The following is a 17270-nucleotide window of genomic DNA, read 5'->3' as shown; positions in this document are numbered from 1 at the left end:
CACTCAATCACTTGAGCTGCATCCACTCCCCTATTCTGCACTGGCTCTCTCTTTCTTTTTAAATCTTTTTTTTTTTTAAAGATTTATTTATTTATTTAATTTCCCCCCCTCCCCTGGTTGTCTGTTCTCGGTGTCTATTTGCTGCGTCTTGTTTCTTTGTCCGCTTCTGTTGTCGTCAGCGGCATGGAAAGTGTGGGCGGCGCCATTCCTGGGCAGGCTGCACTTTCTTTTCACGCTGGGTGGCTTTCCTCACGGGTGCACTCCTTGCGCGTGGGGCTCCCCCACGCGGGGGACACCCTTGCGTGGCGCAGCACTCCTTGCGCGCATCAGCACTGTGCATGGCCAGCTCCACACGGATCAAGGAGGCCCGGGGTTTGAACCGCGGACCTCCCGTGTGGTAGACGGACGCCCTAACCACTGGGCCAAAGTCCGTTTCCCTCTTTTTAAATCTTACACCTCCTGTCTGGGATAATTTTCTTTCTGCCTTAGTTACATCCTTGAGAATTTTTTGTAGTACATATATTCTGATCTTAAACTCTCTTGAGTTTTAGTTTGTCTAAAGATTTCCTGTTTTCCCTGCATTTGTGAAGGATATTTTCACTGGTAATGAATTTTAGATTGTCAGTCTCCTCATCACTTCAGAACATTGATGGTGATATTCTACAGACTTCTGTTTCATAGTTTTTGAGAAATCAGCTGTCATGCTTCATTGTTTTTGAGAAGTCAGCTGTCAGTCTAACTTTTTTCAGTCTTTTGAAGGTCTTTTTTCTCTTTGGCAGCTTTTAAAGTTTTTTCTTTTTTTCTTTGTCTTTTTTCAGCTTCACTGTAATGTATGTAAGGTTTCTTTTTACTTATTATGCTTGAGGCTTGAATTTGTGGAGTTGTATCTTTCATCACTTTTAGAATATTCTCAGCCATTATCTATTTAGATATTGCCTTTCTCTTCTCCTGGGATAGCAATTAAATATATGTTAGCTTTTTTCACTGTATCTTTCATGTCACTACTCTTTTTTTTTTTTTTTAGGAGGTACTGAGGATTGAACCTGGGACCTCGTATATGGAAAGCAGTCACTCAACCACTGAGCTATACCCGCTCCCCACTCTCCTATGTTTTTTAATCTGTTATCTCTCTTTGGCGCATTCTGGGTTTATTCTCCTGACCTGTCTTCCAGTTCACTAATTCTCTTTTCAGCAGTGTTAAATCTGCTACTAGATCTATTCACTGAATTCTTAATTTTTGTTGTTATATTTTTCATTTCTAGAAGTCCTGTGTGGTTATTTTTCCAAATCAATGATATCATATTTTATAGTTTTCTACTTATTGCAGGTAGTTGCAAGACTTTCCATTATTTCTATAGAAATACTTAATCTATAGATAGCATGATTTTTATAATCTGTGCCTGAAAATGTCAATAAGTCAGTTCTTTATAGGTTGGTTTTTACCATTTCTACAAGATAGTTCTGTCTTATTTACTTGTGTGCCTGGTCGACTTTGTATGCTGGTTGTGGTAATTGAAAGTTATTTGTTGGAATAATTTGATGTCTGAGATGAGGATAGCTTTCATCAGAAAGAGCTTTTCATTTACCTTGATCTGTCTGGAACCGCTTTAGTCCAACTTTAAAGCTTGAGGTTCCCTGTATTCTGTAGGTGAAGCACATCAGCTTGAAGTCTGGTTTACTTCTGGTTGACCCTTCCCCTGAAAGTATGACTCTCTTGGGTCCCTGCGTAGTGTGGGAATACTGTAGGCCTTTACCTTCTGTCCTTTTTTTTTGCCCTGCAAGGCTGTCAAAAACTGTAGTTGAGTTTCACAGCTGTTATTTGTGTGAATGAGGTAATGCTCTCAGGGCAAAAGAAGTCTCAAATTCTGGAATGATCTCTCTACTTCTCCTTTCTCATTGATTTTGACTTGGTACTTCCTCTCTAATTTCTCCATTCTTTGAAACTTTTTTAAAAAATCTTTTTGAAGCTTTTAAAGAGATTTTAAAAATACTTTCTCTAGCTGTATACCCTCATTGAAAGGACTGGCTTGAATGATCTAGTCTGCCATTTATGGAAACAAATTTTCAGATATCTTTATTTTTAAAAAATTTCCATGATTGAAATGACTAGTAGTGTATTTTAGATTTTTACATTTTGTTTGCTTAGAATAACTCGTTTTTTAGGGATAAAGCCATGAAAGCTTACCTTTTTCTCTATGCTGAGTCTGTCTCTGGAAATTTGGATGCTTGATTGTAACTTAATGTCAGCTTTTGACTAATAGTATCTGCCTAATATCCTCATTCTTCTCTAATAGAAAAAATCCCAGTTGTGCAAAATTAGGACTATGAAGTTGTTTTAGTTTCCTGGCTGCTAAAACAAAACCATACATTGAGTTGGTTTAAGCAGTGGGAATTTTTTGGCTCACTGTTTTGAGCCAAAATGGAGGTGTCAGCAAGGTGATGCTTTCTCTTCAAAGACTGGCCTTCTGGAACTGGCTGCTGGTGATCCTTGGTCCATGGATTTTCTGTTACATGGCAGTGTACATGACAGCATCTTTCTCATCTTCTTTCTCTTTCATGTTCCATTGACTTTCAGCTTTTGGCTGTTCCCCATGGCTTCTCTTTCTATGTCCAAGTTCCTAAGTTTGTAAGAACTTCAGCTTAGGAAGGTGGATTAAGACCGCCAGCCCTCATTCAGTTTGGGCACACCTTAACTAATACCATCTTCAAAGGCCCTGTTTACAAATGGGTTCACACCCACAGAAGCAGGGGTTGGTTCCTAAACATGCCTTTCAGCCCTTAACAGAGGTTTAGTACTGACAGCCAATAAATAACCATAATGTTAAGCATAGATACAGGTATTTTAAATTGGCAAGAATGAATATCCTTACTTGAATTTATAGCTTCAGTTTTTTCATAGCTATCTTTTGACTTTTGTTTATTATTTTGTAACCTAAGTGGCAAATTAAGTACATCCTAAAATGCTTCTTTAATATTACCATAAGCTCATTATTAAACCTTGGCTTTCTTAGACCATATAATTGGCCTATCAGTATTTCTTCTGGGTTAATGAAGATATTGCTTAGTTTTTCTAAGTTTTTCATGAAAGACTCCACTTGAACAATGTTCCACACATGGAATGGAAAATCATGTTTAATCTTTCTAGTTTCTTTGTACAGACATCTCATACTTATAAAACCACATAATTGCTTAAGTATTTAAGAGTCTTTGAAAAAGTGTGTGATTTGCAATGGTAGTTATGTTGGGCATAAAAGCATAATTTTTTTAAGGCCTCAGTGACTGTTGCTTATTAAATTTTGGGCATGTAAAGAATTGAGTGGCTGTTTTGCTTCTCAGCATACACAGACAGCCAGGTTCTTTTTCAGATACTCTTTATGTCCTTTTCCCATCGATGTGAAGAAAAACATATTAACTTCCTATCTGCATTTCCTTTGTAACCATATGCTTATATAGTCATTTAATACTTTTCTGAAGATTCTGGATAGTATAAAGATAACATTTCATATACCCTTGTGAATATTGGGTACAAATTTTTCAAATAGGTTTCTTTGATTTGTTTGGGAGATCCCAACTAGATTTAAAGATGAAATTATTAGCCTTAGGGCAGCTAACATTGTGAAAAAATAAGCATTTATTTGTCTTTACATTCTTATTAAGAATGTGGACTCTGCTGTCTTCAAATCCTGACTTCACATAGAAATGTTAAAGAGATTACGTTTTATTTGTTAAAATTTATCAGGATTCATGGCTTTTTTGTTTGAAGTATACTAATTAAGTTTTTAAAAGATACACTTTTTCTTTGTATTTTAATTGATTGCAAGCTTATTTTAATCTGTATTACCTTTAGTAGATACGTTAGTGTATTTGAATGCTTAGAGTTGCTAGATGTTTTCTGGTATTGTTCGTAAGAGAGGATGGACGGTCTTCTTGCTGTCACTGTTTTTTCACTCCTATAGTACTAAGGTTTTCACAAAGTATTGTCCTTGAATTGGAGAAAAACAAATTCTACATGAGTTACCCTACATTTTAGAGCTTCAGAAAGTAAAATTCTTAGTACTGGAAAAAATCAATTTAAAGTAGGCCTTAAGAGACTTACCACTAAAATTTCAACCTGGAAGGAGCTTGCTTCTAATTATGTTTTTAGAAGTAAGTTTTTAATAGAAAGAAATACATTGCCATTTTGCTAATTTGTTCCTGATGTTTTATCCGTTCAATTATGGGATACATGACAGAATTCCATCCAACATTATTGTGGTACAAAGCACAAACAGGAAAAAAATGAATTTCAGCTGTTTGAGTGAAAATGTATAAGTGTGATAGGATGGAAAGAATGTCCTGGACCATTTTTTACTCATTTAGGGGAAGAAAAAATCTATAAAAATATTAATTTACATTAATAATATTTAAAGACAATCCATTGACATCGATCATAGGTAAATGCTTTATAATATCAGACACTTTGAGTGACCAGTTAACATAACTTACAGAAGAAAGGGTCTTCGTTATGCTGCTTCTAAATTTTCCTTTACTGAAATGTTGAGTCAATTCAATAAGTTTTTTATGTTTTGCATTAAAATAATCCAAGTTCTTAATTGATATTTTTTACTTAGAGAATTACAATTAAATTGGAGAGAAAACAAACTTTTCATGGATTAGCTTTTGTTGGTATCTGTTGCCCATGAATTTTTTACTCTTCTTTTGTTTCTAATTATTTTTATAAAATTAGGAAATGGAAAAGCGAATATTTTTCCACACAGGGAAATTAATTCAATTAACTCCTAATTTGTTTTTATTCTTAATATATTAACAAGATCCTGAGAGCAAGCATGCTTGCTCCCCATTAACTCTGGATTCTTAGGTTTGTATGATAAGCACCTTCCGTTGTGTTTCTCAACCCTTAACAGCTAAATTCATGTACCAGGTTCATCTAATAATATTCAGCTTCCTTATATTTAACATAACATTTTAAAACACTGTCCTGACTGGTAGAGGCTATAAAGAGGGATAAAATACCATCCCTGCTGTCTTAGTAGGCATGGTATTTTATCCCTCTTTAGGGAAGAGAAGGGAAGAGAAGTCCCAGGATGTTATATGATGACAGAGTTGTTTAAGTCTGATTTCAGTAATTTACTGTAACAGTATGTCTGAAAGCATCTTCGGAGTAACTGTGAAATCTAAACGCTAGATTTAGATATGAATTATTTCTGTGTACTAAATAGAATTTTTTTTTTTTTGGTTAGGTGATGGAGGCAATGTAGAGGATGGCGGGAAGACAACAAAAAGTCAGAAGGATGATGAAGAACAAATTGTTAAATATAGGCAACTCTTGCAAGTTATTCAAGAAAAAGAAAAGAAGGGCAAAGAAAACAGTATGGAAATGGAAATTAAGTGGGTTCCAGGTAAGATTAGATGCTAATCAAATGTCCACTTGTTTTATTCTTCATTTGGAGACTGTATGTTCTAGATAAAAAGAAAAGATTATTCTTTGGAAATACAAATTTTAAAACTCTGTACTTTCCAGAAATGCTTTGGTCAGGAAGTTAACATGGTGTTTACATAAACCATTTAAAACTCACTAGTAGTTTAGACTCTTGCCAGCTTATTCTTGATTGTTTTCTTTGATTACTAACTTCAAATTATTTCTGTCCATTTATGGAAGTAGACCTTTCCTAAGTTTGATTCCAGTGTTCTCAGGATATAGAAACTTGAGTCTGAGCACTGTGTGCCATAAATTCTTTAGACTTTTTTTCATAATATGTAATTTATAAGTGCCCTTTTCTCCCATACCCCCAGGTAGTTACTAATTAGTGAAGTTTTACAAATCTGAAATATGTAATACACAGTCCTCCAGCTCAGTTTTTACTATGAATAGTCAAAGAAATACAGCATTGTAAGTGATTTTTATATTTCCCATGCAGGGTTCAACATCCTTTTTTAAGGCTGGTTCAGTACTAATTAGAACCATGTCAAAATTAAAGCTAAGAGTTAGGGTAAACAGTGATTGTTCTCTAGTATGCATTTTTTCCAATAGTCCTTGACAAATCAGCATGTATTTTTACAATCAAAAATTGTTTTTTCAGATTTCCGCTGTATGTATATATATGTATATATTTTTAAAGCCTGTTATAATTTTTGACAAGGATGCAGTTTGTTATTCCAATCAGTCTCTAGAAGAAAGAATATTAACTTACAAGAGTACAATTGCTTAAGATTATTAAATTTGCTTATTTCTGTTTTTTACAACTGGCCTGTTTTTGCAATAGGAATTAAACTTTTATTTGCATAGGCTGTTTTTATTTGGGGAAAAAACTATCATGTTTTTGATTTGTGGTGATTATTAAGTAAACTTAACGTGTGTGTGTGTGTGTGTTCTGCATATTCCTCCAGGAATGTGGTGTATGTTGTAACCCATTCGTTTTAAATGTTGGGCTTTTGCAGGAAGTGGTAGTAAGAAAAAATGAAATTTAGGAGCATATCATGTAACCAGTGACTGGGAGAACTCAATTTAACCTAGAGAGGAAAAGATTAAAAAGTGATCTAATAGTTATTTTCAAATATTTACAGGATTGATATGTAAAAGACTATCTGTCTTACTATCTAAGAGCTATTGCCAGTAGATTAAAGCTAAAGGAAAGTTGATTTAAATGTAGCATAAAAAGGAATTCTCTAAGATATTAGCATTGTTCAACAAAAAGAATAGGAGAGTGCTTTAAAAGTTTGAGTTTCCTTTCTCAGTAAGTATCCAAAATAAAGGTAGATAACCATACCATTCAGGGATGTTAGTGAAGAAATTCTTACTTGAGGCTCCAGATTGTATGATTTAAGTTAAGTTGAATGCTGTCTTTTGAGCCAAATATATTATAGTTTACATTGAGGTGTTCAGTTATCTATTTGAGAAAACAAATTTAAAATTGAAAAGTTTTATAATAATATATGTGTTATTGTATGGTACAGATATATGATATAGGTTCCTATATCTAGTGGACCAGATGTAGCCTTTGTCTTTATTAACAGAGTAGGATAAATACCAAAAAGTGAAATTTATGCTTGTGTCTGTAACTGGAAGATTTAAGTAATATGTTTTTTTCCTGAGATAAAACCTACTTAATTGTGGCATATTATCCTTTTTATATATTCTTGGATTCAATTTGCTAATAACTTTGTTAAGGATTTTTGCACCTGTGTTAATGAAAATTATTAGTCTGGACTTGTAGTTTCTTGCAGTGTCCTTGTTTATTTTATCGGGGTAATTCTGAACTTATGAAATGAGTTGGGAGTGGTTCCCTCTTCTGTTTAGCAGTATTTTTATCTTGACTTCTTTATTTGTCAAGTACAATGTTTTGAAAATGTAAAAATGAAAAATTATCGTTTATAATCCCACTACTCTAATTGAACCACTGTTATTTTGAAGTATTCCCTTTCAGTATTTTCCTTTGAATAAGTTATGACATAGTTATAATCATTGTTGACGGTGTTGATTTATATATTCCTTTCAATCACCTAATTGTCACTTACCTTTTTTATCACTACTTAAATGATTAGGTTGATTGTTGTTTGTTTTACCACTTCTCTGTTGTTGAATGATTTATTTCTTACCTTTTACCACGGTAGATCTATGGCATTGAGAAGAAATGTGTCCTTAGGCCAGGTCCAAAACCCACAAATACCGGTCCTTTCTTAGATCTCTTCACTTTTATCACCAGCCAAGAAATTGGCTTGCTTTTGTAAGGCATTTTGATTTTAAAAATACTTTTTAACAATTTTCTTTTTCACTTTAAAAAATGTTTCTGTGCACGCAAAAGACTAGTAGAGAGCTGTCAGGCACGAGGAGAAGCTGATGCCAGCAGTCACGCTCACTTAGTACTTATGTGACTTCCTCTCTCATACAGCAACTTTACATATGCTGTAGATCAACCTTTGGTTCTCTGACAAGCAGTGAAAACTGCCAGTGTCGAAAACCTCAAATGTTAAATCTGTAGATGCCAAGCATCTACGATGTTGTAAATAATCTATAGCATTTTCCATATTTTGAATTATTCCTCTTATGATAGTTTCTCTGAAGTGGAATTACTAGGAAAGGGTATGAACACTTTTTTGTAACTCTTGAGACTGTTGCCAGATTGCTTTGCAAACGGGTTGTACCAGTTAGTCCTTAACCATCGTATTTTTTAAAAATAGATCATTTTAAGAGCAATTTTGAAATTGAAAACTTGCACAGAAAGTTCAGAGTTTCCACATACCACATGCCCAGCATCTTTCACATGCTAGATATTTTATAGAAGATAAATGAGCTTCTCTTTCTGAACCTCAATTCACTCATTTGGAAAGTGTGAATAATAAGTCTTTCTTGCTTAATTTGAGATAGTTATAAAGCTGCCTTGTAAAGCACAAAGTACTATTCATGTGTATTTTGGTGGATTTATGTGTTGTTGTTGTTGTTGTTTTTTAACATACAGGGGATTAAACCCAGAGCCTTGTATATAGGAAGTGCTCAACCACCAAGCTACATCTGCTCCCCAATGAGAGTTGGCTTTTTCATTTGTTTTGTTTTTAGGAGGTACCAGGGATCAAACCCAGGACCTCATACATGGGAAGCAGGCCTTCAACCGCTTGAGCTACATCCACTCCCTGAATTTGTGTTTAAGAAACATTTGTCCCCATTAACAAATATCTTGAACCTCAGGACCTTTGTGATGTTATACTTCAGTAAACCACAGAGAGTCAGTATAAGATTTTACTGTATCGTTCATTGTTTTTTCTGTGGCTTGAATTTCCAAATATTGAGTTCTTCAGGAAAATGAGTACTCTTAATCACTAACACTTGTTGGAGTATGGTTTGTTTTGGTTTAAAAGGAATTCTACTTCAGACTACTTAAACTCTCTGTCTTTTTTACATTGGGTTATACAATATAGTAACATCAAGAGTTTAATTTCCTAAGGGTAAAGTATTAAGGGAGGCAAATAACAGATACATGGTTGTAACAATCAAGGGAACTTTTTATTGGTATTTTAATTCCCTATGGAAATGTGATATCACGGCCTTATTAGCATAATAGATAAGTAAAAATCTTGAATTACAAATTTTTTTTAGAAAGTATAATTCTTTACTTCAATGAGTGTGGAGTAAAGCTTACTCTTAGTGTGCTGCCACAAAGATATTCTGTCTGACTCATTCTGATGATTAGATAAGGTGACAGCATGTGAATGGCATATTGGACCTTCATCAGTGAATATACCTCATTAGGGAATTTGTAATACACATATGAACAAAGTATAATTATTTTTATTTTTTATATATTAACCTTTTATTTGTATATTTATATATTTATATATTATATATTTATATATTAACCTTCCTTGTATTTGTATATTTATAATACATTTTTGTAGATGATAGAAGCTCAGTAGAAGTAACATTTATGAAATTCCTTCCAGAATATGAATCAATCATACTATGTTCCTTTATTTATAATCCTAAAAGAGATCCAAGTCCTCTGATTCTTAGTTATCCCTGGTTTAATAGACATGTGTGTGAAAGGATCTCTCATCTCTCTTATGCTACTCAACATGCCCCATCTTTCCTTCATTAATGTATCAAATACTTATTAAGCACCTCCTGTATGCCAGAGAGTAGTCTGGGCACCATAAAAACAAAACATACAAAACTCTGACCTCAGCGATCTTATATTCTGGTGAGGGGAAGATAGATGACAAATAAGAAAAATATTTAAGAAGAGACTAAAGGAATTAGAGATCAGAATGAGCCACGCAGATATCTGGAGGAAGAGCATACAAGCAGAGAAAATAGCAAGTGAGTGGCCTTGAAGCTGGAGTTTACTGTGCTTGAGGAATAGCAAGGACAACAGTGGGACTGGAATGCAGTGAGTGCAGGACAGACTGTTATTTGAAGTTAAAGAAATAATGTGGGGCTAGATAATAAAGGTTTTGTAGGCCGTTATTAAGGATGTGAACAATTTCTGTGAGTAAGCCAAGAAGCCACTGGAGGGTTTTGAGCTAAGTAGTGGTTTTGAGCTAAGATCTGACTTTTGTTTTAACAGTATTGGGAATAGATTAAAGGGGCAGCAAGGACAGAATCAGAGAGACCAGTCAAGGGCTACTGCAGTAATCCTGAGTTAATGGAGATTGTGGGTATAACAGGTTTGCAAAAAAGATCAGGATTTCTCTTTTGGACATGTTGAGTTTAAGATGCCTATTAGAGGCGGCGGACTTGGCCCAGTGGTTAGGGCGTCCGTCTACCACATGAGAGGTCTGCGGTTCAAACCCTGTGTGGCCCACATGGGGTTTGCTGATGTGCGCAAGGAGTGCCATGCCACGCAGGGGTGTCCCTGTGTATGGGAGCCCCACGCGCAAGGAGTGTGCCCCGTAAGGAGAGCCGCCCAGGGCAAAAAAAAAGTGCAGCCTGCCCAGGAATGGTGCCACACACAGGGAGAGCTGACACAACAAGATGACGCAACAAAAGAAACACACATTCCTGTGCCGCTGACAACAACAGAAGCAAAGAAGATGCAGCAAATAGACACAGAAAACAGACAACCGGGGTGTGGGGGGGAGGGAGAGAAATAAATAAATCTTTAAAAAAAAAAAAAAAAGCAGGTGGCGGACTTGGCCCAGTGGTTAGGGCGTCCGTCTACCACATGGGAGGTCCGCGGTTCAAACCCCAGGCCTCCTTGACCCGTGTGGAGCTGGCCCATGCACAGTGCTGATGCACGCAAGAAGTGCCCTGCCATGCAGGGGCATCTCCCACGTAGGGGAGCCCCACACGCAAGGAGTGTGCCCCGTAAGGAGAGCCGTCCAGCGCGAAAGAAAAGTGCAGCCTGCCCAGGAATGGTGCCACACACAGGGAGAGCTGACACAACAAGATGACGCAACAAAAAGAAACACACATTCCTGCGCCACTGACAACAGAATCGGACAAAGAAGACATAGTAAATAGACACAGAGAACAGACAACCAGGGGGGAACAGGGGGAGAAATTAATTAATTAATTAATTAATTAAATATTCAAAAAAAAAGTGACCAATAAACTCAGCAACAAGACTTTAAAAAAAAAAGATGCCTATTAGATACCTAAATAGACATGTCAAGGAGTCAGTTATGGATATAAGTCGAGTTCAGATCTGAAGATAAAAACTTGGGAATTGCCATTGTAAAAGTAGATAGAACAGCAAGTGAATGAAAAGTAAAGTGATCCTTAGAGCACCCCAGCATTTAAAGATAAAAGAGGTGAGGAGGGACTTTCTAAGCACAGCTGGAAAGAAGCTACCAGGGAAGAAGATAGAAATTCAAGGGAATGGCTACCCAGGCAGCCAGATAAAGTATTTCAGTGAGAAGACGGGTCAATAAAATTTGGACTAAGAATGACCATGAAATTTACCAGTGTGGAGGTCGTCAGTGATCTTGAAAGGTTCTGATGAAATGGTGGGAGACAAAAGTGACCTGGTGTGGGTTCAAGAGGAAGTGAAGAAAACAAATTGGAGACAGCAAGTAGAGATAACTTATTTTTCTAAAATATTTGACTATTTGAAAGTTACGGGTACTTTTAGGGATGACACTTCATCCCTAAAAACTACTTAAACATATAACTTCCAAAAACAAAGTCATTCTTCTATATAAGTACAATGCTGTTATACACTAGAAAAATTTAATATTAATACAATATTAGTCAAATATCTCAGTTGTTCCAGTCATGTTCTTTCCCAATCCTGGATCCAGTCATTTTTTAAGTGTCTGCAACACTAGGCCAATAGAATGTTCCCACAATCTGAATTTGTCTGAGTGTTTCCTCACAATTCAGGTTAAAAGATCTGGGGAAGAATTCTCCACAAATGATGTATACTGCCAGTTGTCTTACATCAGGAGATACATAATGTCAGTTTGTCCCATTATTTGTCCTCTTAACCTTGCTCACTCAGTTAAGATGGTGTCTGCCTTTCTTCTCCATTGTAAAGGCACATTTTCTTTATAATTGGTAAGTAATTTGTGGGATAGTACTGCGTGAATATCCTGAATATCCTGTTCCCCAACATTTTACCTGGTGGTTTTAGCTTTCATTGATGATCCTTGTTTGTTGCTTTTCACAAAATGGTTATGTTCTACTTCTGTCATTCCTTCTACATATACTAGCTAGTTGGTGAAAAGGTGAGAGGTTCATTGTATTTTAGGTTTCTATGAGACAAAAGAGTTGCAGCCTTTGGAGACCTAGAGAGAGTAAAATGGAAAGAGTGGAGCTGATGGTTGAAGAGTAACACACTTGAAATTAAGATTATGGTGAAGATTATGGTGGGATTGCAATTACTGATAGTGACAAGATCTGGGTTTATGACCTTGGGAGTAAGTTTCTGAGATGGGCTGGAGTGAAGACCATAGGAGGAAATGAGGTCAGTGAACCTTTAAGGTCCAGGGTATTGGAAGGGTCATCCATGTGGATATCAAAAGCACCAAGAATCATAAAAGGAGTAGCAGAGGCAATGAGCCAGGAGCTAAAGTCTTCAGGACACGAGAGGAGCAGCTACAGTCAATAGATAGCTGTAGTAAGCAAGAGTAGTAGGTGGGGTCGTCTGATCACCTAATAGCAAACTTGGGGGCTTTGGGTAGGAGGGCCAGCCAGTGGACCGGAGTTGGTAGCAAGTAACAACAAGCACAGGCATATGGGACAGAAATATTCACCACCTGACAGGTGTACAAGAAAAGCAGTGTCCTCAGAGAAGAACCAGGTTTCAGTGGACAATGGGGATTTTGTTAATGACTGACCATGGGAACGGGGCACAGTAGGGGGATTTCAGGAATTAAACGGTGGGAGGTGGTAATGTTCAGCACTGTTTTGGGAGATGGGATGATGTGGAAGTTGTAGACTTCTTGTATTGGCAGACAAATTGGAGTAAGGGGCATGATGAGGTTAGCATTGATGGCATTAAAGCTGTAGTAATGGTGAGGCAATGAGTGCCCTGGGAAGGTCCTGTCAGACACACACAGAGCTCTGGGACTGCCTTGAGCTTGCAATGGAGGCATGGGAGCTAGAGGAGAAGGGAGTCATCCACAAAGAGGAGTCTCTCCAGTTGACCCCACTGTTGGGGGCATGGGGTTGGGGTGCAGCTCTCCTTTGCTCTTTCCTCCATTCTTTGCAATTGTGTCCTATATCTGTGTTGGTATGTGCTCTTTTAACTTTGTTCTTTCCGTTTTTCCACTACCTTTACCCTTGAAAATTTTTTGTTCTTGGAGTTGGATTATGATTATGTACTTCATTTAATATCATTTCTCTCTCCAGTGTTCTGTTGGGAAGCTTAAACACTGAGATATCAGTGACATGTATATACAGCCGTTGTGTTATTCATTTTTATTCAGAGATAAAATGTTTTTGAATCAGTTGGGCATTCACTTTGCTAGGCAGCCCGTTTTCAGACTTTTTAATTTTCAGACATCTCAAAACCTGTTCACTATTTACTTTTTGGCTATATACTCTGGTTCTTTTTATTGCCAGTGTATCCATTATTTGAAATATATTCACAAAAATGTTCTTTTGGTCAGAACTTTTTAAATAACCAGATGTTTAAGATTTTGAGTTGAGCGAGAGAAGAAAAGTGGAAAACCTGAACTGAAAATAAGCTAAAAGAATTTGCAGTCATATTCTGGCCATATTTTGACTGCCCAAATTCAAAATTAATCTTTGTGTATTAGGCAGAGCAGGACACAGATATCATAATTGTTTAAAATAAATCTAATAATTCAAGTCAATTTGAATGCACTCAGTTGGAGTTTATATATTAAGAAAAAGGAATTTTTTGTTTGAATAGTTCTACTGTTTTTCTGCAGAGCCTTTGTTTAAAACAATTTATTGTAGCTAGCTCAATTGAATACTTTTGCTATTTTACAGTCTTTCAGAAAATTTGTATTACTGTGTACACATGAGCAACCATCCATATTATTCTTCTTACTGTTTAAAATTTAATATCACAGCTATTTTGCTTTCTATTTGTACTTCTTAGGGAGTATAAAGTGAAGTTAATAGAAAATAAATTTATATTTAAAATTTAAAGATAACATTTTGATTTTTTAAGTAATTTTTTTTAGACTTTTCATAGAATTGGTTTATTGTGGCCAAACTAAATTCTAACTAATATGAATAATAATAGCAAAAGCAGACAACTGTAGCTCATTGAGATTTATTATTTCATACCAGAGAGTAATTTTTCCATTTAGTTTTTGTCAACTCAACATAGAAAGGCTTATGTATTTTAGCAGGATATATCCTACAGGGAAATAGCAAAATGGGGTCCTCCTTCTGTTTGTCATTTCTAAATCTCTCATGGCAGAGAACTGGAGCCTGAAATGTGGCAGAGGGTTTATTCTTTTCATTGCTGACTAGAGTGGGACTATACCAAAGCCCCAAATTGGAGAGAGCTGAACATGTATTCTTGTAATTGGGACTTGGTTATAGATGTCAGAATGTTCAGTGTGAGTTTGTTCGTCCATTTAGGTACAGTCTGTAAGCCTACCCCAAAATATTTGTTATATGACAGGAAGTTAATTGCATGGGTCAGTCTTTTGCATTCATCATAGTGAAATAAAATTATAAGGTAGGTTGCATTTATTCCATAATTTTTAATGTTCTAAGTATAGTGAACCAAATTTTAACACGTTTAAACCTCTGAAGTCTTTTTTGTATTTTACCAATGATATTGTCCTTATTGAAAAGAGAACTTAATTAGACTTCGTTTTAATTTTAGGTTATGTTAGTAATTTTGCAGCTGGTGTCAGGACAAATGTATTTTTTTTCCGTAAGTGGATTGTTGTATTTTATACTGAAAAGAGTATGGTTTTGTCATTTTTCTTAAAAGTACCTATGGTCTTAAAAGTTGTCCTCTTTAAGAAATAATTTTATAGAATGTTTTTATTGGATATAACTATGCGCTAAGAATAAAAATTACTTTAACCATAACGGTAATGATGCAGTTGACTTAGAAATTTTTATTTTTCATAGACATGATGACTCATTTGAAACATCTTCTGTTTTAAAAGTAAAATCTCAAACTAAGACTCATAGAATTGAGGCTCTATATTATCATATTTTCTTCTGAAAACATTTGTAATGTTCATAACAAACTATAGATTATATCATTATACAGAGGTATATGTGATATCTATGTTATATAAAGCCCTCCTGAAATGAACAAAAGAAAAACAATCAGAAAAATAGGCAACTGATATATAGACAGTTTACAGAAGAAAAAATTCAAGTAAGATAATGATACAATTGTCTACTATCACTGAAGTTACTGAAAATGTGAAAGATTGTTAGCATATTAAAAACGGATGGGTAAATCCTCTCATATGCTCTTGGTGAGAATGCCTTTTTCATTGATACTTTGGTAGTCATTATCAAAATTGTAAATACCCATACTCTTTGTTTCAGTGGTTCACTCTAGAAATCAGTCCACAGCCAGAGCAAGACATGTGGGTATTCAAAGTAGGCTAGTAGTCTGGCATCCCTTCCAGCTGTTATTTTTTAAATAACTGTTGAAAGTTTATTGCTGCATTATGGAAGAACAAAGAATGAGGACCACCAGTGGCCGGTCATAGCGTCTCCTCTGTTGCCCTAAGCAGTCCCACTCTAGCTCCACCAGAAGCCTGGTAGTTTACTGTACCTACCCTGCTTCAAGCAGATAGCATACTGCCCCGTCCAAACCTATACACTTTTGTCCCTGAGTGTTATGATAGAGATTAAACTTTTCTCTATTTCTCCATTTCCAGAGATGGCTGAAAACCCTTGTGGATTATCACACACACACACACACACACACACACCAGTTTATCTGCCTGACTTTGCTGTACAAGGATATCCATTGCAGCACCATGGCTTATATTGAAACCTGGAAACAACGTAAATGTCCATTGTTCCATAAAAGGAAAATTTCAACTAATATGTGTGGTACGACTCCCATTATTGCATAAGTATATTTAAGTTTTTGCTTATGCATTGGAGAAATAGTTTGAGGGGTGTTATCTGCATACCTGATCAGAGTAAATATTTCTGAGGGTGATAGATTTGGAAGTGAGAGGGGAATGAAGAAACTTTTGCTTCTTTGTTCCTTTTTTGATTTTAAACTTTTTGGCAAAAAGCATATATTTTTATATGTGCAGCTAAGTAGGATTGATGGGTTGATTGGTTGCTTTTATGAAAGAATTTGTAGGCAAAAATATACTGGGCCAACCACTCTTAGTATTTAAATGCCATTTTTATCTCTTTCGAGGGATTTTAAATGCCCATTTTCATCTCTGTTGAAGGATCATTTAGCCTTTGTTGTGTGAGCTAATTAGGATATAAGGAGTTAACTTTCAGAATTAGAACGACTGGATAAAGCATTTAAAACTTTATTGTTTTACTTTGTTCTACTGATTTGGTACTACCGAATTTTTAAGCCTAAGAGGACCTTGAAATTCATCCTTAATTCTGTCATTTAAATTACAAAAATAAATGTATGTATATGTGTGTTTGTGTATAGGATCCTGGGCATGGCAAGGAGGGCCTAATCATGCTAGAGAAACCCTAGGCTATTGAAGGAAAGGAGCAGACAGTCTTGGGACAGAACTGGACAAAAACAGGGAAGATTTCCTGAGTCTTTTACCTGTTTTAGTGCAGCAATGTGGCATCAAAGAACCTTTGTCTTCCCCTTTTCATCCACTCCATCCTTCCTCGCTTTCCTTGTTAATCCTTTTTTTTTTTTAAGATTTATTTTTTATATATTTCTCCCCCTCCTTACCCACCCTGCAGTTGTCTGCTGTCTGTGTCCATTTGCTGCATGTTCTTCTGTGTCCGCCTGTATTCTTGTCAGCGGCACCGGAAATCTGTGTCTTTTTTTTGCGTCAGAGCTCCACGTGTATGGTGCCATTCCTGGGCAGGCTGCTACTTTTTTCACGCTGGGCAGCTCTCCTTATGGGGTGCACTCTTTGCACATGGGGTTCCTGTACGTGGCACCCCTTTGTGGCAGGGTACTCCTTGGCACATCACCACTGCGCGTTGGCCAGCTCCACATGGGTCAGGAAGGCCCAGGGTTTGAACCTCAGACCTCCCATGTGGTAGGCCCTATCCATTGGGCCAAATTCGCTTCCCAGCCTTGTTAATCTTTTAGTTGAAATATGGCTAAGATACTGAATTCCAGTATCCATCGTTTCTTATTATCTCCCGTGTGTGACATTGTTCTAAGTATCTTATATTTGTTATCTCTTTCCATCTCCACTGCAGCCTTGTAAGA

At 36.2% G+C, this 17270-nt stretch overlaps 1 protein-coding gene across 4 annotated transcripts in view; it reads left to right on the top strand.

Annotated features, from left to right (window-relative positions):
* Positions 1-17270, top strand: part of ESF1 (ESF1 nucleolar pre-rRNA processing protein homolog) — a 64377-nt gene that overhangs the window by 14638 nt on the left and 32469 nt on the right. For all 4 annotated transcript variants that reach the window (XM_004475277.5, XM_012518303.4, XM_012518305.4 and 1 more), the window contains one exon: positions 5241-5399. In XM_004475277.5, coding sequence (XP_004475334.2) covers positions 5241-5399 — 159 coding nt within the window. The remainder of the gene's footprint in view (positions 1-5240; positions 5400-17270) is intronic.

The sequence above is a fragment of the Dasypus novemcinctus genome, chromosome 24 (assembly GCF_030445035.2).
Source record: "Dasypus novemcinctus isolate mDasNov1 chromosome 24, mDasNov1.1.hap2, whole genome shotgun sequence".
NCBI lineage: Eukaryota > Metazoa > Chordata > Mammalia > Cingulata > Dasypodidae > Dasypus > Dasypus novemcinctus.
Note: the sequence above shows the minus strand (reverse complement) of the source record. Positions and strands in the feature narration are given on the sequence as shown.